The sequence below is a fragment of the Panicum hallii genome, chromosome 8 (genome assembly GCF_002211085.1).
Source record: "Panicum hallii strain FIL2 chromosome 8, PHallii_v3.1, whole genome shotgun sequence".
Lineage (NCBI taxonomy): Eukaryota > Viridiplantae > Streptophyta > Magnoliopsida > Poales > Poaceae > Panicum > Panicum hallii.
Genome location: NC_038049.1, coordinates 40,114,837 through 40,141,371, shown reverse-complemented (window position 1 = coordinate 40,141,371; position 26,535 = coordinate 40,114,837). Strand labels below are relative to the sequence as shown.

Sequence of the window (26,535 nt, the reverse complement as noted above, 5' to 3'; positions counted from 1 at the left end):
GGTGTGTATGCATAAACTTGAGGTCTGGTCACGGGATGCATGAGCTGCTCTGTAACACTACACCTAGTTGAGATTCTGATCTACTTTTACCTCACTATCTCCTGAAATTACAGGGCTAATTTTCGCAAATCACATGACACATAAGGCACAACCTGTAATAATAACACCCCGTAACAATGTTATTAAGAACACTATTTATATAGTAAAAATGCAAAATATCAATCTAAGTAGCGCGCTGTCGAGAGGTCCGAGTCCGTCGACTGAAGCTAGAGGGTGCACGACAACAGGAGCGCGACGCCAACCAACAGCAAGATCAGCGATGCTGACTCATCACTCGCTTTGGAGGTTGGCGCCGGTGGCGGCGGCGGCGTCGCCTCCGAGGACCCTGCGGTAATGGTACGCCCTGTTTCAGCAGGAGCATCTAGACCAATCTATACGGGCGAATCGATGCAACGCCGATCTCGGTGCCGGTAGACGGTGAGTTACCTGAAGACGGCTGCGACGTCGGAGCGGCGGTGGCGGCCGGAGGCTGCGGCGCGTAGGGAGGGAGCACCAGCCCTTGCACTGCAACACAGAGAACCGACAGATCGTCGAGCAGTCAGTCAGAGAACGCTCAGGTTTCGTGCGTCGCAGAGAGGCCGGAGGTGAAAACGACGAGAGGCCGAGAGGGTAGCTAGATCATGAGCGGCGGCGGCGGCGGGGCGGGGCTACTTACTGCTGCAGAGCTCGATGGGCGGGTCGGCCTGGCCGCAGCCGGCGGGGATCCGGAGCGCGTCGGAGACGCTGACGTCGTACCCCGTGGCGCGCCCGAACGTGCCGTCGGCGACGTAGCAGAGGCAGAAGGGGTCGGCGTCGAAGGCGGCCTCGTACGCTGCGCAGCACGCGGGCGAGGGCGCCGCCGCACCGCCGTACATGAAGCTCCGGCACTCCATCAGGCCGGCCAGCGAGTCGCCGCAGTACTCCTGCAGCTGCGCCTGCGCCGGCGCGGGCACCAACGCCGCGGCGAGGAAGGCCGCCGCGGCGAGGAGGAAGAGGAGGGGAAGCTCGCGAGACGACGCCATGGGATCGCTGGTTTCCGAGATTATTGGAGTCTTGTGAGAGGCTACGTCTGTCTTTTTGCATGGCATGATGGCGTGCCATATCTTATTTATATAGTCAGGATTTAGGGCTTTAAAATGATAAGAGTCTTGTAGAAATAAGGGAGGGAGGAAGGTTTTGGTTTCGGATTTGGAAGTGCAAAGACTCTGCGCCGTGCAAGAAACAGACAACCTCGCTTATTTTCGCGTCTTTTTCGCCACATCGTGATGTAAAAGACGCAATCCTTCACAAAATCATAATTGACTTTTGTTAGAAACTTAGGGCCTGTTTGGATCCACCTCCAAATGGCAAAAGGGCAAATGGTAAAATTTTTACTCCTGTCACATCAGATGTTTGGACGCTAATTAGAAGTATTAAATATAGTTTAATTAAAAAACTAATTACATAGATGAGGACTAAATGACGATACGAATCTATTAAGCCTAATTAATCCATAATTAGCAAAATTACGGTAGCATTTGCCCTTTTGCACTTTGGGGTGTTTGGATCCAAAAGTGAAAAAAAATGCAAAAGAGCAAAAGTTTTGCACTTTCTCTTTCTCTTTCCCATTCATCCGAATGCAGCCTTAGAACATGATCCAGCAAAGAGGTACTTGGGATGCAAATGTAGACTCAAATCAAGTAAACTGATGAAGCTAGTCCCAATCCTTTGCATCATGTCATACTATCCCTAACACACGACATTATTTTTCTACTTCCAGGCAGCGTGCATCTCGAGTGTGGATATCTTCCCAATGCCTATGGTCTTTATCATCATTTTGAAGATATGCTGTAACGTTCTCTCAAAAATATTTATAGGATATAAGTTTGCGTGTGTTTATAGCGTGAGCATATGTTGATGTACGTGCTTCTTCCGTTCTAAAATATAAGATATTTTTATTTATTCTAAGTTAAAATTATTTAAGCGTGACTAAATTTCTAAAGAAGAATACATATCCAACATCAAATAAATAAATTATAAAAATATATTTCATAATAAATTTTATTGTTCTCATTTTATATTTAAAATATTATTACTTTTATATAAATTTGATCAAATTTAAAATAGTTTAAATTAAATATCTTATATTCTAGGATGTAGGAGAGCCTCTGTATACTGTGTTTTATTTTTTTTGTTAGACAGAGATTATAGCCATGTAGGGAAGGAAAGAAACACCTGAGCTCCCGAGCGCCGGTCCCACAGCCACACTAAACGGAACGACTCCCCCGTCTCTCCACTCCAGCCGTCATGGCCGCCGCCGCCGCCGCCCGCGACGGGCAGACGGCCCTCGCGCTCCGCCTCGCCAAGTATCTCGCGCTGCAGCCGGCAGCGGACGACGACGCCGCTGCGGACCCCGGGGCCGCCGGCGGCCGTGCACGCGGCGCTGGCGCTGGTGGCCGCGGGCGCCGCGCGCGGCGCCACGCGGGACCAGCTGCTCGCCTTCCTCGGCGCGCCGTCGACGGCCGCCCTCGCGCGCCGCGTCTCCCAGCGCGTCCTGGGCGACGGCCGCGGATACCGCACCCTCGGCGGGCCGCACGTTCTGTTCGGGGGCGGTGTCTGGGTGGACGACTCCCGCGGCGGGCTCACCGACGCGTTCCGCGGAATCGCCGCCGAGTCCTACAACTCCCAGCGAGTGCAGACCGTGAGTTTCACCGACGAGGTTAGTGCAGTAGTTTCCCCGGCTGATTCAATCTGAATATTTCGTCTTTTTCCTTAATCCCGTTTGCAAAAGGAATCTCTTTTCTGCAAGTCTAATATCGGAATTTTCAATTCCATAATGCTCTAGAAAACATTCAGTAGAAATGCTGAATTTTGGTCTCTGAATTCTAAATTTCAGGGAACATCGTAAATCTATGCTTCAGTTTACAATTTTGTATGTCAGATAATGGAAAACGTTAAAGAGAACATAGGTGTACAGTCGTGCAGATACCGGTCAATTTCTCTTAACCCAGTCCTGTGTGCCACAATATTTTGGAAATCGTGCTAGGGACTTTATAATGTTTATGAAGATAGTCCTTTTGAATGTAAACACTTAGACCCTCCAGTTATAAATCTAACTAAGTAGTATTGGGATGAGATTATTTGATTTCTTCGTCTTTTCCAATTTCATCTCTAGAACAGTTGTTTTCTTACTCCTCCATTTTGCTAAAAGAGAAAAGAGATATGCTTCACATATGGTCCATTGTCAAGCCCCATTTGTACCAAACCCTTTGATTTTTATATAACTAAACAACTGCAAAAATACTTTAAAAGCCTTTGATGTACCGCTTGTAAAGGAGTTATACAAATGAGTTGCATGCATAACAATGGTCTTCTTCTTCATGTCTAAACTCGCAACTTGCCCCTCAATTGTGCAGTAGAAAACATGAATTACTATGTTATGTTGATCCATTCCTTTTTTTTTTGAGACAAATGTTATGATGATCCATTTTTTCCAGAGCCAAATGTTATGTTGATCCATAAACCATAGAAGATCTGATATTTTAATTTTGATGCCAGCTGATCAAACTGTAAACAAGAACATGAGGTGTACACAGATATTTAACTCAATTTATCCTGGGCTGTGAAATACATCTGTGTTTATTAGGTTGATCTCATCTAATATTTTGGACCTTGCAATGGCACCTGTCCAGGAAAGCGTGGGGCGTGGGCACTGAATCGACTATCTGATGATGGCTTACCAAGGCAGAGGCTAGGAACTACTATATCAAGATTACCTTTCAGAAAATCTTTCAATCTTTATGAAGATAACCTTTTAAGCATACATTTAATTTCCTTGATCTTAGGAGGGTATATCCTAATAGACTGGCATATCAAGATTTGATAGAAAAGTTGTATCAATTTTGCCTACCTCCCTCGAATTTACATTCTGTTTCCAGTCCTAAGACACTGGAGGGATACAATTAAACACATGCCATTTTTTAGAAAGATTTTTGTTCTTTTTAACCACTATCTTTTATCCATTTTACTATAAACCGCAGCATGATAATCCGGTGTTTGCTCTGTACCTACAATTTGGAGTTTGCCATAAACAATGATGTCTTATAGTTCTTTGCAAAAGTTATGTTCTGATATGAGTACAGTATGATTTACCATTCTTTTTGATATATTGGTGAGGTGTGAAGCCCATGGAAGCTGTCAAGACGATCAATGAGTCGGTAAAGAAGGCTACGAACAGCCTCATCGACGGCATCATCTGCGAAAGCGATGTAGTCGGCGTTGCGACGGACATTGTGCTCGCCAATGTAGTCTACTTCAAAGGGGTGTGGCAGCATTCGTTCCATCCCCATGGCACGTGGCCAGGAACGTTCTTCTGCCTCGATGGCAGCCATGCTGAGGCGAGCTTCATGAAGGCGTTCGGAACGATATTGATCGCGTGCTTGATGGGTTCAAGGTCCTCAAGCTCCCCTACATGCCGTGGAGGCTGGTGATGTGTGAAGAGGTTCAAGAGTTTCGCAGCTACGAGGCACGCTACTCCATGCTTGTCTTCCTCCCGGACGCGCGTGACGGCATCACGGCCATGTTGGACGTGGTCACCGCAGCACCGGCGTCCCTGCAGGGCATCTTGGACCAGATGACGGAGAGGACTGTCCGTGTCAAGCTGCCCAAGTTCGAGATCTCCTTCAAGTGGGATGACCTCGAGGTGGACCTCCGTCGGCTGGGGCTCTCGCTGCCGTTCTCGACGGAGGAGGCCGACCTGCGGGGCATGTGCGTGGCGGACGACATCATCGCTGAGGGGGACGAGCAGCAGCGCCGCCCTATGTCTCTGAGGAAGGTTGCACACATGGCGGTCGTTAAGGTGAGCGAGGCAGGCAGCGAGGGGGGTGAGCTCAACTCGTACCTGCGCGGCAGGCCTGAGCTCACCCCGGACTTTGTTGAGTTCGTTGCCGACCGTCCCTTCACCTTCCTCATCCAGGAGGAGTGGTCCGGGGTGTTCGTGTTTGCGGGGCACGTCCTGGATCCCACCAAGTGATCGGCGCCAGGATTCAACAAAGTCGCATCCATCTGCAAAGTGCTGAGCGATGAGGTGCTGCTTGCTCTTGACCTATCAGTTACTAGCTGTCTTGTAACATGGAGTTGTGTAACACACGGCCTCACTGGGATAATTTGGTGTTACTTGATTACCTCGCACAATGTTCGTCGTTTCGTCCGTGATCAGAACAGGCTGTGATGACTGCCTCTCTTGCGAATGTGCGTTCTACACATGGCTTTTCTTGTTGTTTTTCAGAATAATCTGGGTTAAACACTAAACTCAATCTTGTGAAGCTCACACACTTTTTTCAGTTCTCCTGCCAGAAAAAGCAGCTGCACAGTGAAATAAGTTCCGACATTTTCATGGCAGCATATTGTGTGCAACTAACCCCATCTTTACCTTTCAAGGTCTGGCCCTGCAACCAGCTGGTTTTGGCTAGGCAAATCAACGTGGAAACAAAGAAGAACACATTGCGATGCAAGACCAACCCTGGAGCAGGGTTTCATTTCCAGTGCGCACAGAACGCGGTGGGCACGTCCAGAACATGTGCAGAGCACGGTCACCACTTGCTGAAGGCGCCTGAGAGCGCGGTCACCGCCACCACGCAGAACAGCCGGCCATGCCGCTCGTTCTGCCCGAGCTCTCACGTACCGCGAGACGTACGTACGGATACACGTGCGTGTTACGCGGGTGGGTATACACACACGCACGAGCGGTCAACGGCCTGGCCGGCCGGCGACACCCTTATTCGTGGCGCATGCGCCCGCGTCACACCACCTGGCGGATGGCTCCGGCGGCTGCTGCTGCTGCTCCATCCTCCTCGTCCTCGACGGCGCCGCTCGCCGGCAGCTGGTACCGGATGCACCGCTGCTTGTTTACCGGGTCGTGGTGGTGCCGGCACTTGATCTCGCACACGCGCCAGCTCCCGCCGAGGCGCCCCTCCTCACCGGCGCTGCCGCCCGCCTCCTCCACACCGCCAGTTGTGGTCGCCGCCGTCAGCAGCGCCCCAGCGGTGGCGAGCAGGAGGATGATCAGCCACCAAACCCCAGCCTTGCGCCCGAACCCCATCGCTGCACACGCACACAAACAGACGGTCGAGCGCCACTGGTATGGTCGCCGGAGTGGAGGACGGGAGCGACGGAGGAGCCGGGCGGAGGCGTGGTATTTATGGACGCGCGCGCGCTCAATGCTCCAGTCGATTTGATCGTCAGCTACAATGAGCTCCTTTGCAGTGGCACCACGCCCTGCCGTCGTTGTTCTTCCGCATCATCACGCTATACGCTGCCAAAAAACATTTCAGAACAAAAACAAAAATGAACACTTGATACATGCATAGAAGTGTCGGCCTTTGGCCATTTGTGAGAATTATATATAAGAGATAAAAATAAGAGAAACTAATAACTGTCGTCCATGCCGAAAAAGGACATGGAAATCTTATAATGAACTAGGGATGCAATAATAGCCATTATCCAACGCCACGACATTTTTTGGTGATTGCCTTTTGCATTGTGTGAAATCGTGTGTTGTTCGTGAAGAAAAAAATGCTACATAGAACGAACTCTTTAGATACGATTTGAATCGAATAATATTATCGAATGTATGCAGAAAAAAAGCTACAAGAACACGATCGACAACGCGGAACGTTGTCGAACGTCATCTGTCAGGAATTACTCAAGATGTATCAGCGACGAAATCCTGAATCACTGTCCGAACGGCCACCGGGATCCTCACCGAGTGGTTGCAGTCAAGCTGCCGAACGTGTAGACGCCCTGCACCCGCGCGAGCGTCACTCTGACCGAAACTGTCGGTCACCGATGCTGAAACAGATCGAGCAACATCATAAGAATATTGCATTTGGTACTACTTGTTGTGACATTGCATTTAGTGTCTACTGTACATAGTGTGTGCTATGAGTGCCTGCCTGTGGTAACAATGGCGGACTTGATCATGGCCGGCGACCAGTCCGGGTGAACCGACATGAGCAGCCCCTCCACGGCGGAGACGCGAGCGCACGCCATGCATTTCCCGGAGGAGAACCGGTACGAGTCGCCCTTGGCTGCCAAGATGCTCACTCCGGGAGCAGCTATGTCAGGCTGTTCAACCACGGACACGTTTGATTTGATCAGTATATATTGTAAATATAAATATCTATATTCAGTGCGCCTGAACATGGAGATGGCATGCACCTTCAGTACGGCGGGGAACTGCGCGCTGGGGCCCCTCGACAGAACGCGGCTGAAACGAACCGGATTCCCAAATCGAGAAATCCGACCCACTGTATCATTGTGATAGTCCCTGAATGAAGCGCTATCACATACAGAACTCATTCCAGAAATAATATCATAGTCATACTCTACTTAAGATCAAATATGAGTTTAATTATTACATAAATCCATAGGATTTGTAGTACGGAATTTATTAAAGCCTCTCGGCTAGAGCGGTTCTGGCAGAAATCGTAAAGCGGTAGCTAGTCTTCGGGCCGTCCTTCATCTCCGAGACCCTCCTCCACAGGCGACTCGAGCGTAGCACGGGCTTCATTCATACTAACTGTCGTTGTTGGGGTCGAACTCTGGATCGGATCCTGCATTATACCAGGCTATCCCCAAGGTATGGGATAGGTTCACGTCACCATCCAAATGCAAGCTTTATTGTGGACTATACTAGGGGTATAACAAAGTTCAAGGGTAAAGCTGGGGTTTTCCTATGCATGTAATATATATATATATATATATATATATATATATATATATATATAAGTATACACATCTTCTTCCATTCTCGACTCGGGCCCTTCCGGCATTCCGGACTCCCGGTCAACGCACACCTTCCAAACCACCAAGTCGATACGAGAACTCCCTCTCCTCGCATCTCAACTTCCTCCTGGCAGGAAGTTATTCTAGAGGGAGGTAAAAGTCATGAGTAACACTAGCTAATAAGAGCAAGAGAGGAGTAGGGATGTCCATAACCGAGGACGCGGCTATACGTATAGTTTTCACCCTGCAGGGGTTGTACACGTGGACCCACTCGAATCGACACTAGCCAGAGATCAGCCGACTAATAGATGAAACACCGGTCTACTGAAACGGAACTAGGAGCCACGGCACCATCCGGCTTTTCCCGGATCTTGAGCGCATCCTCCCACAAGAGGTCGCCCCGGGACTGTGAGGCCTCCCATGCGTCTCGGGGAATGTGAGGTTAACACCTCCTTCCCCTGCACTGATACTCGATCCTCCTACCAGCTTGGTACCGCGCTATCTAGCCCCGGACTGGGCCCACCCTCATAATGGGTAAGTGGCGTGCACGCTTAACAAATTCCCACAAGTCATAGTTAATCTCACTCGGTCCTTAACTGCCGAAGCGGGCATCTTCGTCCTAAAGCGTCTCCACCACGATGGTCCGCGACTGCACCCTTGATGGGTGCCTCCAACACCTCAACCTCATAACCAAAAAGCTGTACCCGCCACAGGTACTCCGTAAGGTGTGCCAAGATACACACCCCAAGTCCTCGATCTACGATCAAGTTAGGTTTGCCCACTCCCGGCTAAAGCCCTAAGCACCAACTCCTGAATAGTATATCTTCACACACGCCAAGACTATCCATCCATTCCCACACATACACATTCAAGGATTGACAAGGTATTTCATACAGTAAACAAGTGTGATAGGATTGCAAGGAATATGGGTACATAAGATAGGCCATGCAGGTTCATCTCGATAAAATTACACAAATAGCGACAGCATATTTAGCAAGCAATGCCTAATAGGTATTCAGATCGTAGGGCATTAACCTGGCGTCTCTTCGAAGTCCTCCTGGGCTTCCGGGTAGTTCTGGCCGTCGGTCAACTCCTTGTAGTCAGGTCCTATTCGTAAATACGAGTAAGAGTAGGGACCAAAGTGCAAAAATGCACAAAACTCTTCAAATAAGATCCAAATCACAACAAAACCTACTCTAATGGGTGGTTTATGATTTTATAGGAATTATGTAACTGGTTTCATAATTTTCGGAGGTCCGGTCGATTTATTATGAATTTTCTAAGGATAAACCTATTTCTGAAATTAATAAAAGAATTTCGGAAAAGAAAATCATTCAGCAATGATGCGTGGCAGCACCAGAGCGTGCCACATGGCATGTTGACGTCAGCATGACGTAACAGGTGGGTTAGGGCTTGCTGATGTCAGCAGTAGAGCCTGCTGACGTCAGCGTTGACCGGTCAACGGTCAACAGTCAAAGCGGGGTCAACGGGTCCCACTGGTCAGCCTCACCCTGAGGCTGACGGGTGGGGCCCTTCGTCAGGCCGGAAAAGGGAAAAGGGAAGGGCCCGGCTCGGTTTTTGGGCCGAAAGAGGTGCTGGGCTGGCTCGAGGTCCAACTAGGCTCGGCTTAGACTTCGTGGGCTAGCTCGGCCTGCGGCTCAGCAGGCCGGCTCGGGCTTACGGCCTGGCTATGCGCAGTGGGCCGGCTCGGCCTAACAGACTGGCCCACGGTCTACTCTCCTCCCTCTCTCTCACTGGCGACACGGGCCCAAGGGCAGCGCCCTACGCTTCCCCCGACAGGTGGGACCCGCCTGTCGGTCACCCACCGGATCTGGTGTGGCCGCCAGATCCGGTGCGGCTCGGGCCAATATGGCCCCGTGTGCGTGTGTGCCAGGGTGTGTGTGTGTGAACGCCCGGAGGGTGTTTGGGGAAGTGCCTCAAAGGCTTGGCCGCGACGCGAACGCGACGTCGCGGCCACATCACGGGGTTGCCGCGCACGGCGAGGCCGTAGCGGGGGCATGGCGAGGCTTGGGGCGTGGCCAGGTCTCGCGGCACGGGTGCGCACGCACGCGCGCGGGTCCTGGCTTCCCAGGGCCGCGGCGTGGCCGTGCCGTGCACGGGGCACGGGCATCCCGGGCCCGCGGCACGATGTGGCGGCGAAGAGGCGACGGCGGCTGCGGGGTGCGGAGGCGGCGCGATGGGCTCCTGCACGAAAGGCGGCACGAAAGCCGGGAGGGAGAGGTGGTCCTACGGCTGGGCTACGGAGGGCTCATCGGCCTTGCTGGCAATAGGGGGATAGAAGGGAGAGGGCGGCGGCGGCGCTCACTGAGGGCTTGCTGGCGGGATCCTCGGCGCGGTGGTGGGCTGGTGCAGGCGGGTCGGGGCCGTGTAGGGTGAGCGGCTGCGTCGGAGTCATCGTGCGGGCGCAGGCGTGGCGGAGCTCCGGTGCGGCGACGGCCTTCCTCTCCTCGCGCAGCTCGACGTCCTCCACCTCCTTGCGCTGCTCCTTCTCCTTCTTTCCTTCTCCTCCTCCTCCTCTGGTATGGCGACGACGGAAGGGAAAAGGGCACGGGCGGCTAGGGTTTCAGGCGGCAGCCTCGAGGGGTTCTTATGGGGCGGCCCTAGGGTTTGCAGCGCGGGCCCGAACAATGAGGGCGGTGATGCCCGGCGTCCGTGCCACGGCCACGCGGCGCGCATCTGGCGATTGCAGGTGCGGGCCTAGGGTTTGCAGCGCGGGCGGCCAGGGCGCGGGGGAAAAGGGAGGGCGCGCGCGGGCGATTACGCTGGGCTGTCGCGGAGCGGGGCGGCGCGCGAGCTGGCTGGTGACGCGAGTGAGCGGGGGCTGCGGTGGAAGGGAAAGGGGAAAAGGAAGGGGCGCGGCGGTTACGGCCTCGTGTCGTGGATCGGGGCGAGCAGCGGAGGGGAGCGAGCGGAGCCGGGGTGGCGGGTGACTGCGGGAGGAAGGGGAAAGCTGGCGGGTGGGTCCCACTCGTCAGTTGCGTCGGGAAAGGGAAGGTGAGGGGTCGCGCGGGTGCAGCCGGTCGGTGGGCCGGGCTGCAGCCCGCAGGGGAAGAAAGGAAGGTGAGGAGGTAAGCTGGGCTGGGCCGCGTGCTCGTGGGCCGTGTTCCGCGGGGAGAAAGGAAAAGGGAGGTGGGCCGGCGTTAGTTGTTGGCCAATGATAAGTTTAAGAGAGTAGAGTTTGGATTTGAATTTGATTGGCCTATTCAAATTCAAATCCCACACAGTTGAATTAGCAAATTTGAAATTCAATCAAGTAAAATCCAACAACACTTTCAAATTAAGATAATTCATAAAAAGTTTTTGAAATTCACGATTTTTGCTATTTGAATACTCTAGGTGCCAACATGGAATGTTACAGCGGCGACCCTCGACGAGAGCACCCCGGAGCCGTGTATCCGCAGCACTGGCCGGCGACCCCGTGCTGCCGGCGTAGCAGGAGATCCTGCGGGCGACCTCGTAGTCCACCAGCACGCAGGGCATGTAGCCCTCGCAGGCGTCCAGGAGCTCGAGCATGTTGGTGGTGTGCTGCGCGAAGATGAGGCCCCTTCCCCCCGCCCCCGACGACGCGGAGGATGATGCCGAACACCGCGTGCGCCGGCGGCGAGGCGGCCGCCTCCACCGGCGCCGAGCACAGCACGACCTTGCCGGTGGTGTTCACCGACGCCAGCGCCGTCTCGCTGCAGCTGCATGATGAGTTTTGGAAATTAGCATTGGTCAAGATCTGCAAAGGCAAGGATAAAATTCGTGTAACAATTTCGTAGATTATTTACCTATGCCCATCAACCAACATCTCAAAATCGCTGCCGTTCGCCGCCATGGCGGCGTCGTGATAGTAAAGAGATTGCCCCTGCATGCGTGTAACTTTTAACCGCCATGGCCGATTCACAACGGAGAGGAGGATTCTAATTATAATGGCATGGAGGAGAGGTCGCTTGTGCTTATTACCACTAGCTTCTCGCTGTTGCCGAGCGATATGGCGGTAGGGAAGGCCCGGTCGATTGTGGCGGCGGCCACGGTGATGACCCACGGCGCGGCATTCTGCACGGTATGCGGCACTCCCCGCCCAGGCACGCCTTGTAGACCGCCAGCCGCGCGCGCGGGGCGCCGCCCCGCGCCACGCCGGCGCCCAGCCGCCCGTCGCCGTGGCACGCGGCCCGCACCCGCCCGCCTGCGGCCGTCGACGCCGTGTGCGTGCCGTGCCTGTGCCCGTCCCTCGGCGACATGTACTCGCCCGCGAGGTCTGCGGCGCTGGCGTTGCCGCCGGGGTGGTACCACCGCGCGCCGATGACCTTCCGGTTGCAGTACGTGGCGTTGAACGCCTCGCCGGCCTGGCACACGCCCCGCCACCGCCTCGGCACGGGGCCGTACCCGTCGTCGTCGAAGCTCCGTGACTCCGGCCAGATGCCCGAGTCCACGACGCCGATGATGACGTCCTCGCCGTAGCTGGCCTTCTTGAGAAGCCCCGATGGCTCGTAGTACTCGAGGCCAAGGAAATCCCAACTCCGAGTCGTCTGAACCTGGCGTTAAGTGTTGGGCTTCACACTGATAACTCCGGGAAATCCTGCATTGTTCATGTATCATGCATGCATCCTGAATCTTGGAAACAAGACTTGAACAAAGCTACTGGTGATTAGATCACCTGCAAGTTCATCGGCTTGGGTCTCGGTGAGCATCGCAGCGAACCCGGAGAAGCTGTGCTTGTAGCTGTAGACTATAGACCTGAGGGCTTCATCCTTGCTCCCAAGAAGGGATGCTAGTGCGGCGTGGTGTGACGCGGTGACCACGGACGGGTCCTCGTGCTGCTTCTCCCCCATGTACACGACGTAGAGCTGAAGCATTCCAAGAAATCAAACGACGGTATCGATCGGCGATCGAACTCGCTAGCGGAAATGAAGAAAGATCCAAGGTCTCCATGGAAGAGGAACAAGCATCTTACTTTGCTCGATGCATTTGCGCAGAGGGGCAGCAGTAGCAGCACTAGTAGAACCAGCATCGTCAGTGCAGAAGAGGAAGCTGGTCCTGTGTAGATCTTGAGCGTGCTCTTGTGATCTTGAGGAGTAGCCATGCATGAGGTGGAAGAAACTAACACTTTGTATTTTTCCTTTCTGGTAGTACTGCAACTAACCACAGTTCAAAGGATCATTATCTCTCACTCTTGTTCACACGTTCAGAGTCAGGTAGTCCACATGGACACACACGTTGTGTTGGTCTCGAGATTTGCGTCCCATTGACTGCAAAAGCTGATAGATAACGAGGTTTTAGATCTATGCATCGGTTTATGCCTCCTCACGTTCTGAGTTTGTACTTAAACAAAAACTTGGCTGCAGGTTTTTTATTACCAGAGCCGCTGCGTCATGTTTCGTTAAGAACTGATGCTTCCTTATGTTGTAATACGTTCGTTTTTATTAGCTCAAATGTCATTAACTTTGATAATCAGTATCTAAAGTTTTATATAGGTACCAGGGACCTACTGCAATTGTGTGGTTTGCACAGAGAACACACTGGAGACAGTTCAACATCTCTTTTTATTCTGCAACTTCTCTCAGCATTGCTGGAACATCATAGGCCTGAACATCCTCCCAGATATGGACATCCTTTATTCCTTAAGATAGCAGATTAATATAATGAGGATTTATTTATGGAAGTCATCATACTTATGGCTTGGAGTATTTGTTCAGTAAGAAATGATACTATTTTCCAGCAAGGTAGGCCTTCCTCGCAGAAGTGTATAGAGATCTTCAGGCAAGAGTTTGCAAATTAAAGCTAGCTTCTCCATACGGCCAAGAAAAAAAAAATAGTTATCCTAGAATCTCTCGGTGGTTTGAATCAGTGCTGTAAACTTGTAATCCTCCCCTCTTCCCTCTTTTCCCTTCCTTTCCTCCTTTTTGTACATACTCTTTTTTTTTCAATACATAAACAGTAGAGGACAAAATTCCCTTCTGTTTCAATAAAAAAAGTTTTAGATAGGTTAACGAAACAATGTTGTTATTATTATGTCCATATGAAAACTAATTTTATAATATACATACTAAAATAATATATTTCTATAAATATTGCCAAAAATTTTAACTTAGGACATACCTATACGGATTAGTATTTATGTGCGAAGGAAGTAAAACATTTGTTATTGCACTTAACTTTTCCTATTTCCTACTCAAGCAGGCACTCACTGATCAACTTAGGTGCAATTTTCAATGCTAATAACAAGCTCTTCGTATCTCCACCCTCTTGATCCAGGAGTGAGGAACATGGACAGCGGTGCCTTCACGGATGAGCAACCACGGGCAGAGCCAGAATTAAACTTAAGAGGGCCAAATCAAGCCAAGTCAAACAAATAGATAAAGGTATGGCGTTGGCAGTTTGACATCCATGAAAAGCTATGGCACCCATACAAAGCTAAGTATGACTAGAGGTGGTAAAAGGTCTTAAATTTTAGCCTAAATAATCTAAAGACCGGGCCCTAAAAGGGCCAAGCTCTAATCCTATACAATTTTAAGCTAAAAAATTAAGGACCAAGTTGGATTGTGAAGGCAGCATTAGAGCCACCCATAAGTATGACACACTTTTCTACACTGAACAACGATTAAGGTGCGAGCTCCAAATGATAAACGTGACAAGCAAGGGAAGGGAGCGCTTCCATATGCGCTCACGCAGAAAGAGATGCCACGTGACACAATTCGCCAAATAGGCTGAATAATAGTTACGGTAGAAGTATACATAGCATGATAATACCTATCTATATTTTGGCATAGCATGAATAACCATATTTGGCCGTGTTAACGGATGGTCAAAAGAGAAATAAATTGAGTATTTTTACCATTTTAGCATAAAGTTTATTCCCTCTGTTCGAAATTATAGGTTATTTTAGCTTCTAAATACATAATTTTTGCTATGTATTTGGATGTACACCATGTCTAATACCTAGCAAAAACTATGTATCTAAAAAACTAAATAAGCTATAATTGAAACAGAGAGAAGCTTATCTGTAGAAATAATGTGTGTAGTAAATATGACATTTAAATCAACCGAGCTCGGTCTAAATGATGAGAAGTTCTAATTGCAACAAAAAATAAGATCTAAATAATTATTGATTAGGTTAAAGAATCAATAATTAAGTAAATTAGATTTTATTTACATGAATCGTGCCCCCCCCCCCCCCCCCAAACACCCCCCGGGGGGTCCGCCAGTGCAACCATGCCCATGCACCCAGGACGTGGAGCAGTCTGCATTCAAATTCCAAAACATGGTGGCCAAGGCGGTTCCGGTCCTGGCAATAGGAAAAGCGTAAGCTCTGATCAACTCGCTCGGATAAACAAATCCTCCGGTTCCATGCATCTGGCTGATGAACATGTCTTAATTTTGGTAGCACTCTGCAGAAAGTTTATCATATATCCAATCAAATACTCTTGTGCCAAAACTATGTGCTGTTCATGAAAATGCTACTTAGAACTCCCTTGAGAAAATTCGAATCCAATAATATGTATCGAATGTCCGCACGTCATCCTTATTATTGGGAAAAGTTACAACGACATGAATGATGAATCAACATTTTACCACCTGCCATGAATTGTTCAAGATGCATCAGTGACAAAGTTACTAATTGTGACCGGCATCCTCAACAAGTGAACGTGGTAGAGTAAAAAATTTTAAGAACTTCTAGGTATGGTTTCTGTGAAGTTTGCATGATCCCTGCTTTTAATTTGAAAATTGTTCCAATAAACAGAGCCGAGTAATCTTAAGAAGAATTGTTCTTGATACAAGTAGTATACAACAAATGCTTTCTCCAGCTTATTAGCGTTCTAGAACCCGAAACCTCATTTTCTTCAGCGGTGTTGTCCATGGAATTTGCACAAGTTTTAGTTTTTGGATATTGCTCCAATAAACAACACTGAATGTTCCAAAAAATTTTTATCTCAGAGAGTTGTGCATCACTATTAGATAGAGCAACAGAAAGGTGTCCTTAGCATAGCCAGAAAAGGAAAAGAAAAGAAAAGGAGCACCTGGGGTACAAAATGCCGAATGTTCTAGACTTTTAAGAATAATTGTCAGAATACAGTAAGCATTTGTTCTAGCTTATTAGGGTTCTAGCACTTGAAACTCATCTTCTCCCTCGGCAGCGGTTTGATGTGTATTGGATACTTATCTTAGAAACTTGAGCTTTATGTACTTGCACAATAATAAACTGCAAAGACATCTCTTGTAGAACCATAAATAAGAATAATGTAACAATCAAAACGTAGTATTATAACTTATAAGAGCTCGGCGAGATGTTGTCAAGAAATGCTTCAAAACCGAACCTTATCGGAGTTTCTCCAATGTTTCGTATTACAAGAACATGAATGAACCAACAATGTGGGGACATGAATATTATTGGAGTAATTCACCAGCAGCAAATTCAAAATGCATCAGCGATGAATTCCTGGATTACGGTGCGAACGGCGATGGGGATCCTCACTGAGTGTGTACGGTCATCTAGCCATGTCAAGCTTCCGAAGGTGTAGCCTCCCTGTACCCTCTGCCTCGCTTTGAACGTTACCTTGAATGTCTTAGCCTGACGACCACCTTTCTTGAAGGTGATCACTGAAGGATCCACAGACATTGTCACACCGGCTGGAGCCTCAACAATCGCCTGGTAAGTCGCCTTCTCTGGGCCGACGTTAGTCACCGTACGCCAGACCATGATAGAGTCCTTGAGATCTGGCACGGCAATGGATGGGAGGTTGAGAAGGTAGAGCTTCCCGATGTCCTGCGTGCAATCTTGGTCGGGGCTAAGAGTGCAGTTGAAGAACTTGGTGTACTCCTTTGGGTTGATGTCATAGACCAGGCCCGGGTCGACGGCCCTTTCCGGGTTTATGTGGCCGCCGCCGAAGTCGAACGGATCAGCTACTTTCCTTGGCACTCCTTCAGCTTGGATGGGCATGCCGAAACGATCAGTCACCGATGCTGCAACGACCATCAAGAATACACAGCTAATTCTGATTAAGCTGCCTTTGGAACGTATTGTTGTGTGGTAATTTTATTTGGAAGCAATTCTGTAACATACCATGTTAACCCCTAGAGGGTTTGTTTAACAAAAATCATGCCAAGCCCTGACCCGCGCTGCAGCCGCCCGATGCCCGCCACGTGGCCGTGGCACGGACGCCGGGCATCGCCGCCCTCGGTGTCCGGGCCCGCGCCGCAAACCCTAGGACCGCCCCCCATAAAACCCCGAGATCGCCGCCCAAAAACCCTAGCCACCCTCGCGTCCCTATTCCATTCCGCCGCCGCCGCACCCGAGAGAGAGAGAGAGAAGGAGGTGGAGGTGAAGAGCCGCGCGGGGAGGAGGACGACGCCACCCGGAGCCGCACGAGGAGAAGGTCGCCGCCGCCCGGAGCTTCACCGAGCCGGCGCCCCGATCGTCTTCACCAACGCTGCGGTTCTTCCTGCACGGCTTCGACCCACCGGCTTCGACCCGCCACCGCACCAGGCCCTTCCCCCTTCAGCCCCACCGGTGAGGATCGCCGCCGCCGTCCCTTCCTTCCCCCTGTGCTGCCGGCGTGAGGCCTAGCGCCGCCGACGAGCCATCCATAGCCGGCCGTAGGACCCCCATCCCCCTCCGGCCGCCGTGCCACCTTTTCTTGCAGGAGCCCGACGCGCCGCTTCAAACCCCGCCCGCGACGCGACCGCGACGTCGCGTTCGCGTCGCGGCCATGCCGTTGAGGCATTTCCCCGAGCGCCCTTCGGGCGCCCACACCCGCACGCGCGCCTCGGCGCCCACACGCACACACTCATGCCCCTTCGCCGCACCGGATCCAACCCGCCGCAGCGGATCCCGCCGTGACCGACACCTGGGCCCGTCCTGTCAGTGTGGAGAAGAAGGGCAGACGCCGCCAGCCCGCAAGGTGGAGAAGGAGGAGGCCCAGCCGCGAGGAGAAGAAGGAAGAAGGCCCGACCCACGGAGGAGGAGGAGCCAGCCCGCGAAGGACCCGAGCCGAGCCGGCCTCACGCCCAGCCAGCCCACCTGCCCGGCTCGGCCTGCTGAGCCGCAGGCCGAGCCGACCCCGAAGCCTAGCCGAGCTTAGCTGGGCCTCGAGCCGGCCCAACCCCCTTTGAGCCCAATGGAAAACCGAACCCTTTTCTTTTTCCGGCCTGACCCGTGGGGCCCGTCTGTCAGCCTCGAGGTGAGGCTGACCGGTGGGGCCCGCTGACCATGGACCCCTGACCGTTGACCGTTGACCGGTCAACGTTGACCGGTCAACGCTGACGTCAGCAGGGCCCACTGCTGACGTCAGCAGACCGGGACCCCCCTGATGACATCATGCTGACGTCAGCATGCCACGTGGCATGCTCTGGTGCTGCCACGTGTCACTGTTTGGTGATTTTCTTTTCCGAAATTCTTTTATTAATTTTAGAAATAGGTTTTTCCTTGGAAAATTCATAATAAATTATCCGGACCTCCGAAAATTATGAAACCAGTTTCATAATTCTTCTAAAATCATGAACCACCCGATAGAGTAGGTTTTGTGGTGATTTGGAATCTTATTTGCAGAGTTTTGTGCATATTTGCACTTTAGTCCCTACTCTTACTCATATTTACGAATAGGACCCGACCGCGAGGAGTGGACCGACGACCAGGACTACCCGGAGACCCAGGAGGACTTCGAAGAGACGCCAGGTTCACGCCCATCTACGATTTGAATACCTATTAGGCATTGCTTGCAGATATGCTATTGCTGTATGTGTGTATATATATATATATACCTCGAGATAAACCTGCATGGCCTCTTTTATGTACCTTGCTCCTTGCCAACCTATCTTGCTTGCTTAATATATGAAATACCTTGTAAATCCTTGAATGTGTATGTGTGGGGTGTGGATGGATAGTCTTGGCGTGTGTGAAGCAGTTCTCCTCAGGAGTTGGTGACTAGGGGCTTAGCCGGGAGTGGGCAACCTAACTCGATCTTCGGATCGAGGGCTTGGGGTGTGTATCTTGGCACACCCTACGGAGTACCTGTGGCGGGTACAGTTTTGGTTACGTGTTTGAGGTGTTTGGAGCGCCTGTTAAGGGTGCAGTTGCGGACCACCGTGGTGGATACGCTTTTGACGAAGATGCCCGCTCCGGCAGATAAGGACCGGGTGAGAGTAACCATGACTTGTGGGAATTTGTTAAGCGTGCACACCACTTACCCATTATGAGGGTGGGCCCGGTCCGGAATTAGCAAGCGCGGTACCAAGCCGGTGGGAGGATCGAGTATCGGTGCAGGGGAAGGAGGTGCTGACCTCCCGTTCCCCGAGACGCATGGGAGGCTTCACAGTCCCGGGGCGACCTTCCGTGGGAGGATGCGCCCAAGACCCGGGAAAGCCGGATGGTGCCGTGGCTCCTAATTTTCGTTTTGTTGACCGGTGTTTCGTATATTAGTCGGCTGATCTCCGGCTAGTGTCGATTCGAGTGGGTCCAGGTGTACAACCCCTGCAGGGTGAAAACTATACGTATAGCCGCGTCCTCGGTTATGGACACCCCTACTCCTCTGTTGCTCTTATTAGTTAGTGTTACTCATGATTTCTACCTCCCTCTAGATTAACTTCCTGCCAGGGGCAGTTGAGATGCGGGGAGAGGGAGTCCTCGCATCGACTTGGTGGTTCTGGAAGGTGTGTGTTGACCGGGAGTCCGGGATGCCGGAAGAGCCCGAGTCGGGAATAAAAGGAGATGCGTATACTTATATATATATATATTGCATGCATAGGGAAACCCCAGCTTTACCTCTTGAACTTGTTAATACCCGTAGTCTAGTCCACAATAAAGCTTGCATTCAGACGGTGACGTGAACCTATCCCATTCCTTGGGGATAGCCTGGTACGATGCAGGATCCGATCCGGAATTCGACCCCAACGACGACGGATGGTACGACTGAGGCCCGAGCTACGCTCAAGTCGCCTGTGGAGGTGGATCCCGAAGACGAAGAACGGCCGAAGACCTAGCTACCGAATTGCGCCTTCTGCTTGTTCGATCTAGCCGAGAGGCTTGTAATAAATTCCGTACTACAGATCCCTTGGATTTATGTAATAATTAAACCCGTGTTTGATCTCTTAATGAGCATGACTGTGATATTATGCCTGAAATGAGATCTGTATGTGATAGCGCTTGATCCAGGGACTATCACGATGATACAGGGAGTCGGATTCCTCGATTCGGGAATCCGGTTCGTTTCAAATTCTGAATGATGTGACATGGTGAGCGCCTACCAGTGGTTACAATGGCAGACTTGATCATGGCAGGCGACCAGCCTGGGTGAACCGATTTGATCAGCGCAGCGACCGCGGAGACGTGAGGGCACGCCATGGATGTCCCGGACATGAACTGATACGAATCGCCCTTGGCTGCCAGGATGCTGACTCCGGGAGCAACTATGTCAGGCTGTTCAAACAGAACAAGGGTTTTGGGGTAGCATTGAGTTAATGACCCAATGGTTGTCTCAGAGTTATCTATAGACAAACAGTTTCGAAATCTCAAGATCAAGATGTCACCTTCAGTACGGCAGGAAACGCCACGCTGGGGCCCCTTCCCGAGAAGACGGCGACCCTTGGTGAAAGCACCCAATCTCCGACCACACTCTTCGCCGGAGATATCTTCACCACCGGCGAGCTGTCAGCGAAAACGAAAGCACGGGGAATGGTCATCTTCAGGGTTACCAATTAATCTGATCAAATGCTACTGACAGTAGACGATGGGTTAACCTCACCTGGCCTTGTCAATGTAGCCGGCGATGACTCTGTAAGCGAGGTGGTAGTCCACCAACACGCAGACCAAGTCGCCTTCGCAGACAAGCTGCACGGTATCCATTTGATTGGCGTTGTACTGCGCAAAGATCATGCCCTTCGCCTTGGCCACGTAGAGGCCGGCAATGGCGGTGATCACCGCGTTGCTCGGCGGCGAGGCTGCCGCCTCCAACGGCGAAAAGCACACGGCGACCTTGCCAGTGACATTGACCTCCGTCAGCGCCTTCTGGTCGCAGCTGCGCGTGACAGGTTGGGCCTCACACAGCGTCACTGAATCAAAGATGTACAACACACACACACACACACACAAAATCTTCTTTGCAAACAAGTGATAATGCACTTTCGTGTCATTACCTAGCTGCATAAACAAGTGAATGGAAGTCGTTGCTGCTCACTGCTGGCACGTCGTCGTGGTAAGCAGATTGCCCCTGCATTCAGAATTGGCATGATGGATGAACTCTCTTCGACCTAGCAGTGCGTGTAAAAAAGAAATTGGCAGGAAGGTGTTGCTCAATGTCACGTGCTCACCACCAGCTTTTCTCCATTGCCGAGCGATATCTCGGTCGGGAAGGACCGATCCATGGTGCCGGCGGCCACCGATATGACCCAGGGATAAGCGTTCAGCACCGTCCCCGGCACGGGGCCCCAGTTCCCGGCGGAGAACACCACGGTGACCCCCCTCGCCGCGAGGTGCAGCGACCCGTGGCTCTCGGTCAGGCCTCCCAGCGACAGCGACAGGACGTCGACGCCGTCGCCCACGGCGTCGTCCATGGCCTTGAGGACCCCGGCGTCGGAGCACGACCCCACGCCGAGGTCGTCGGACCAGCACGCCTTGTAGACCGCCAGCCGCGCGCGCGGCGCCCCGCCGCGGGCCACGCCGGCGCCCAGGCCGCCGCGGCTTGCGCCCCGCACCGGCACGCCGGCGGCCGTCGAGGCGGCGTGCGTGCCGTGGCCGTTGGCGTCCCTCGGCGACATGTGCTCCCTGCTCGATAGAGCCGTGAGGTTGACTGTGGCAGAACCAACCTGAATTATACCGGTTCAAGTACGCGAGTCCACTCCCGAGGGTTCCAACGTGCTTCAAACGGTATAATCCCTTGACCTGTCGGGTAACGTCCCGATAAACCACCGATACATAGGATCAAATAAGGTTACCTCACACGAAGGTGAGTCCAGAGAAACAATCACCAGCACATTTTTACATCACAGGGATTTACATTACAAGAGTTTTCAAAAGCAGTACATTACAAACTGCTAAAGCTATGGTTTTTGGCAGCAGAAAACATACGCGTCAATGTACAACACGTCGTCAAGACGGATGTCATGCTAAGCCCGGGCATGACATCGCTCGGTGTCATCAATGTTGGCCGAGGACGGATCCCATTCCACGGACCAACCTTCTGGAAAAGCACAGGGCCAAGGCAGGGAAGAGTAGGGTTTTCCAGACATTACCTGCAAAACATATAGCTAGCAAGGCTGAGTATACTAATACTCAGCAAGGCTTACCCGGGATTGGGTATACTTTAGCCCATAACTAGACTTATGAAGGCTTGTAATGGTTCTGGGTTTAGTTTCAGCTGAAAAGCAACAAAGAGTAGATCCTTAACTTCCACTTTTACTTTTCAGGTTCTAGTTGATTAACCATTCTAGGTAAGCACCTATAACTACCCAAGCATGGTAAGATCTTTAGCCAAACATCATCTTTGATAATCATAACATTTCTCTTGTTACTCTATGTGGTAAAGGGATCAAGCAGTCTCAATCTTCGTGAGAAGCGGACGATTCTGAATCGAATTTTCAACCTTGCAAGGTAAACCTAACTCACACGCTTGGAACACCAAAGGGTTGTTCCAAAGCAACCGTCTGCCTTTCTTTCCGACTCGCGGACAGGTCCACCACAAGCGACTGCAGGACCATACGCACACCCAATGTGTGCAGGACGTACGTCTGTAGCGCGACTACAAAACCCGTACTCCTGGTTGCCCGTGCAACACGTATTCCCCAGTCGAACCAAGTAACCAGAAGAACCAAATACATGTGGTGGGAGGTATGTCCACTCCTCGGGCCGATTGGCTACTACGCTTACCGCTTACCCATAACTCACGGCATGTGGCTAGTACTTTCAAACGCTTAACCCGCACTACCACATACTGCGGCCTTATCAGATTCATCAACACAGACGGGGTATCATCTCGGCCATGATACCTCACATAACTCCCGTCCGTCATCCTTATAATGATAACAGGAATATAAACATTACAACTCCTATATCGCGCGAGTGACAGGAAATCACTCGACTTCTGCCGGTCCTATTAGCAGAGCATCTAGTCGGTATGACCTCAGGTGCAATACATTGGTTCCTAGGATTCATGCATCTAGGGTTTCAAGCAATTCCTAAGAACTTAATGTATAGAATACGTAAATAGATATAGATTGTAGTGTAATTAAAATAGTGGGTTATGTCCGGGGCTTACCTTTACTGGTGGGGCTGGAGTCAAAGATGTTAGTATTATTATCTTCCGAACTTTAGTTCGGAGCTTCAGATAATCCCTTGGTGACGTTCACTTGGTCTTCAGAAATATCCTTTATAGACTTCTGGGAGATCTCATAAGTATCGCGCGCGGAAGTAGTCGTATCTACATGCAATGCAGTATCACATTCAAAAAGGTGTACACAAGCCATCTTAATTCATGGTAAAGTTGCAATCCAAATAAAAGAACATTACATTTCAACAAACAACCTAACTACCCTGTACTGGGCAGTCATTTATCGGGTATCAACCAAACTAACTAGTCACATTAAGCAACAGGGTGGGTTTAGATTTGAACTATCAGTCCTAATTGAGTCATAGCTATAGCATTAATTTGATTGAAAACAAGAATTGAAATATTTAAAATTAAATTCAAATTTGAAGCTTGGATAATTAAGGTTATAAAGTTTTGAAAATTTAAACACAGCTCTATTGCATACTTAAAAGATTTTGACTAAAAAAAATCTAATTAGATAAGCTTTACTGAAAAGACTTGGCTAATTTTTATATAAAACAAATTGAATTAATCAACTTATAAGAATTAAATTATAAAACAAGATTAAGTTTGAAAATTCCACACCACTTCATACTTAATCAATGGAGATTGCATATCAAAAATCATGATCACAAAGTTAACATGTAGAATCAAAATTGGAACTATGGATAGGATATTACACTCTCATGTCTTAGATTCAACATAGATTCAAAACTATTTGGTTTCGTATCAAACTCACTTAATAGAAGTTGTAGATTTCAAAATCTAGTTTCAAACAAAACTAGTTTTGCAATTTTTGGAATTTCCTACAATTTTCTATTGAATTTACAAGTCAGAAATACCACTCACATAAAATAACAAGCATTCACTTACTTCTATTTCAAATACAGCACAGATCACACACTTTCATAACATGGTCATAAAACAAAAGTGATAGAGTTTGAAATAAAGATTCAAGTCCAACTGGTTTTACATTTTTTTTTATTTTTCTATGATTTTCTAGGAATTTTCAAAGTTCAGCACATTGAAAAGGAAGAAAGGATTGAAAACTTTCATTTGGACCCTTGGGAAGATTTGGGACTTTACAAATGGGTCCTTCTGCCATGGATGGCCGGAGGAGCTCGGTTCCATCTCCAATTCCGGCGATGGGATGGTTAATTAGCAAGGGGAAGGGGGTGGGGAGGAAGAGGGCATCCGGGCGCACCCTTTTGAGACCTTGGCCGGACTTGGGGAGGCCGGGAAGGGGATCGCCGGCGGTGGACAGTACGGCGGCGGAATGGTGGCGCGCGGGAATCGGGCTGCGGCGTGGGAGAGGCGCAAAGGAGTGGGGGAACAGCTTCCAGAGGTCCCGGGGCTGCTATTTATAGAGAAGAGAAGGGAGGGGAGCGGCGCATGGCCGGGCGCCACGGCGGCGGCTCGGGTGAGCGGCACAGGCGGCTCGGACAGGCGGCGGTAGGCGCGTGGCGGCACGGGAATGGGCGGGAAACCAAGGGATAAGGTCGGGGAAGAGATAAGGCGGCGCCTGGGGGTGAGGGGGCGCGAGGGGGGCTGCACTGACGGCCGGAATTCAAGAAACAGCGGCGGCGGCGGCGTGGAACAGAGAAACAGAGGAAAAGAGGGAAGGTTGAAGATGACTGGACCGATTTGTAATTTTCCAAAGTTCCAGGGACCTGTCTGTAAACCAACGATAACTTTTAAGCTAGAGCTCAAAAGGAAAAGTGTTCAAAATGAAAGTTGTAAAACTTTTCAAGATCTACAACTTTGTTTTAGGGTTTGAAATCAAAAACTCGAAGTATGCAACTTTATTTTGAAACTTGGGACTAACTTTAAATTTTATAAAGATTTTGTCCTTGTTACATATTTTACACACAACTTGGGCCTAGATGCAAGTTTTTAAGAACTGTCATGATTTCTTGCATTCTTATAATTTGGCCCCTAGTAACTTTTTAAAAAATTACTTTTATAACTCATGCATCTTGCACAAAAGGACTCATATTCTTATAGAATTACACATAGGGTCTTATTTCTACAAATACATCCAACCTTATACAATCAACACAAGCATTACATTTCATACCTAATGTGATACAAATTGACACCTAAGGTGTCACATTGACGTCCTTGGCGTACCACCGCGCGCCGATGATCTTCCGGTTGCAGCTCGTGGCGTTGAATGATGCGTCGGCGGCCTGGCACACACCTTTCCACCGCTTGGGCACGGGGCCGTACCCACTGTCGTCAAAGCTTCGCGATTCCGGCCATATGCCTGAAACACCAAATCAAGGCAGGCAGAGATCCAAGGACGATGTCACCAGCTAGAACATTGTCAAACCTGAGTAGTCAACGACGCAGGTGAGGATGTCAGCTAGCTAGAACATTGTAACATTACTGTCAAACCTGTGTCAACGATGCCGACGATGACATCTTCGCCGTAGTTTGCCTTGTGAAGAAGCCCTGACGGTTGATTGTAGTTGAGCCCAAGAAAATCCCAGCTCCGGGTGGTATGAACTTCGTGGTAGGTGTTGAGCTTCACACTGATAACTCCGGGGTGTTCTGCATCATCCGGAACTCGTTAATTAGTTCAGTTCGTTCGGATAATGCAAGCAACGCGAGCTTATTCATCATGGGACTGCAGGTTTATATTAGTTTGGTGATGATTACTCTTAAGCTCTTCCACTTGGGAGTTGGTGAGCTTCGCCGCGAAACCGGAGAACCCGTGCTTGTAGCTGTAGACTATAGACTTGAGGGCTTCATCCTTGCTGTCAGCAGTTTAATTTTAGCAATAACAACAAACCATCCTTAATTACTTAATTAACTATCCATCAATCAACCATACTTAATTAGTAAGAACAAAATAAATAAAAGTTTCTTCTGCAAGAGTACCTCCCTAGAATGGAGGCGAGCGTGTCATGGTGCGAAGCGGTGACCATGGCTGGATCATCGTGTTTCTTCTCCCCCATGTACACGATGTAGACCTGAAATTTTAAAGAGAGACGTCATGGTGTCATCAATGACTTTCCTAAACGGAACTGGAGAAATGAAGTTTCCTGATAGAGGAAGAAGCTAGGAGTGTCTCACGTTGCTGGCCGCATTCGCGCAAAAGGGCAGCAACAGAGCGAGAACCAGTAGCAGTGTAGAGGAACAAGAAGCTGGTCTCATATCCATCCTTCGGTTCCGATGAGTCATGAGTTTGTGGTTCGCGATCTGGTGCCCTGGCCTCTTATAGAAGCCCTGAACAAAGCGCAAGAACTTTTCTTTTAATTTCTCTAGCTAGGACTGCAGGAGCGGTCCAAAAGTAACTTTAAGTACTTTATTTGATTCTTGCAAGGTTCACATGGAAAACTTAGCACCATGAATCATGGATCATGTTCATGTTGATGAGAACTGTCGATAGTATTTTAACATCGACACTGACAGATCATCATTTCGTCGC

At 50.2% G+C, this 26,535-nt stretch overlaps 1 protein-coding gene and 2 pseudogenes across 1 annotated transcript; 1 reads left to right on the top strand and 2 right to left on the bottom strand.

Moving 5' to 3' along the window:
- The first annotated feature begins 1,059 nt into the window (after positions 1-1,059).
- On the top strand, positions 1,060-5,091 carry LOC112903823 (putative serpin-Z5). Its single transcript, XM_025973018.1, has 4 exons — positions 1,060-1,071; positions 2,321-2,737; positions 4,203-4,322; positions 4,421-5,091. The coding sequence occupies exons 1-4, from the start codon at positions 1,060-1,062 to the stop codon at positions 5,048-5,050; spliced, it is 1,179 nt and encodes a 392-aa protein (XP_025828803.1). The 3' UTR covers positions 5,051-5,091.
- A 266-nt stretch (positions 5,092-5,357) lies between these two features.
- LOC112903822 lies at positions 5,358-12,874 on the bottom strand (annotated as a pseudogene).
- A 3,173-nt stretch (positions 12,875-16,047) lies between these two features.
- LOC112902708 lies at positions 16,048-26,309 on the bottom strand (annotated as a pseudogene).
- Between the last annotated feature and the right edge of the window lie 226 nt (positions 26,310-26,535).

Bases quoted from the DNA above. Each gene is read 5' to 3' on its own strand.
- LOC112903823 (XM_025973018.1), top strand. The intron at 2,738-4,202 runs GTTAGTGCAGTA...TGAGGTGTGAAG, and splicing joins CCGTGAGTTTCACCGACGAG to CCCATGGAAGCTGTCAAGAC. The intron at 4,323-4,420 runs GTAGTCTACTTC...TGCTGAGGCGAG, and splicing joins CGGACATTGTGCTCGCCAAT to CTTCATGAAGGCGTTCGGAA.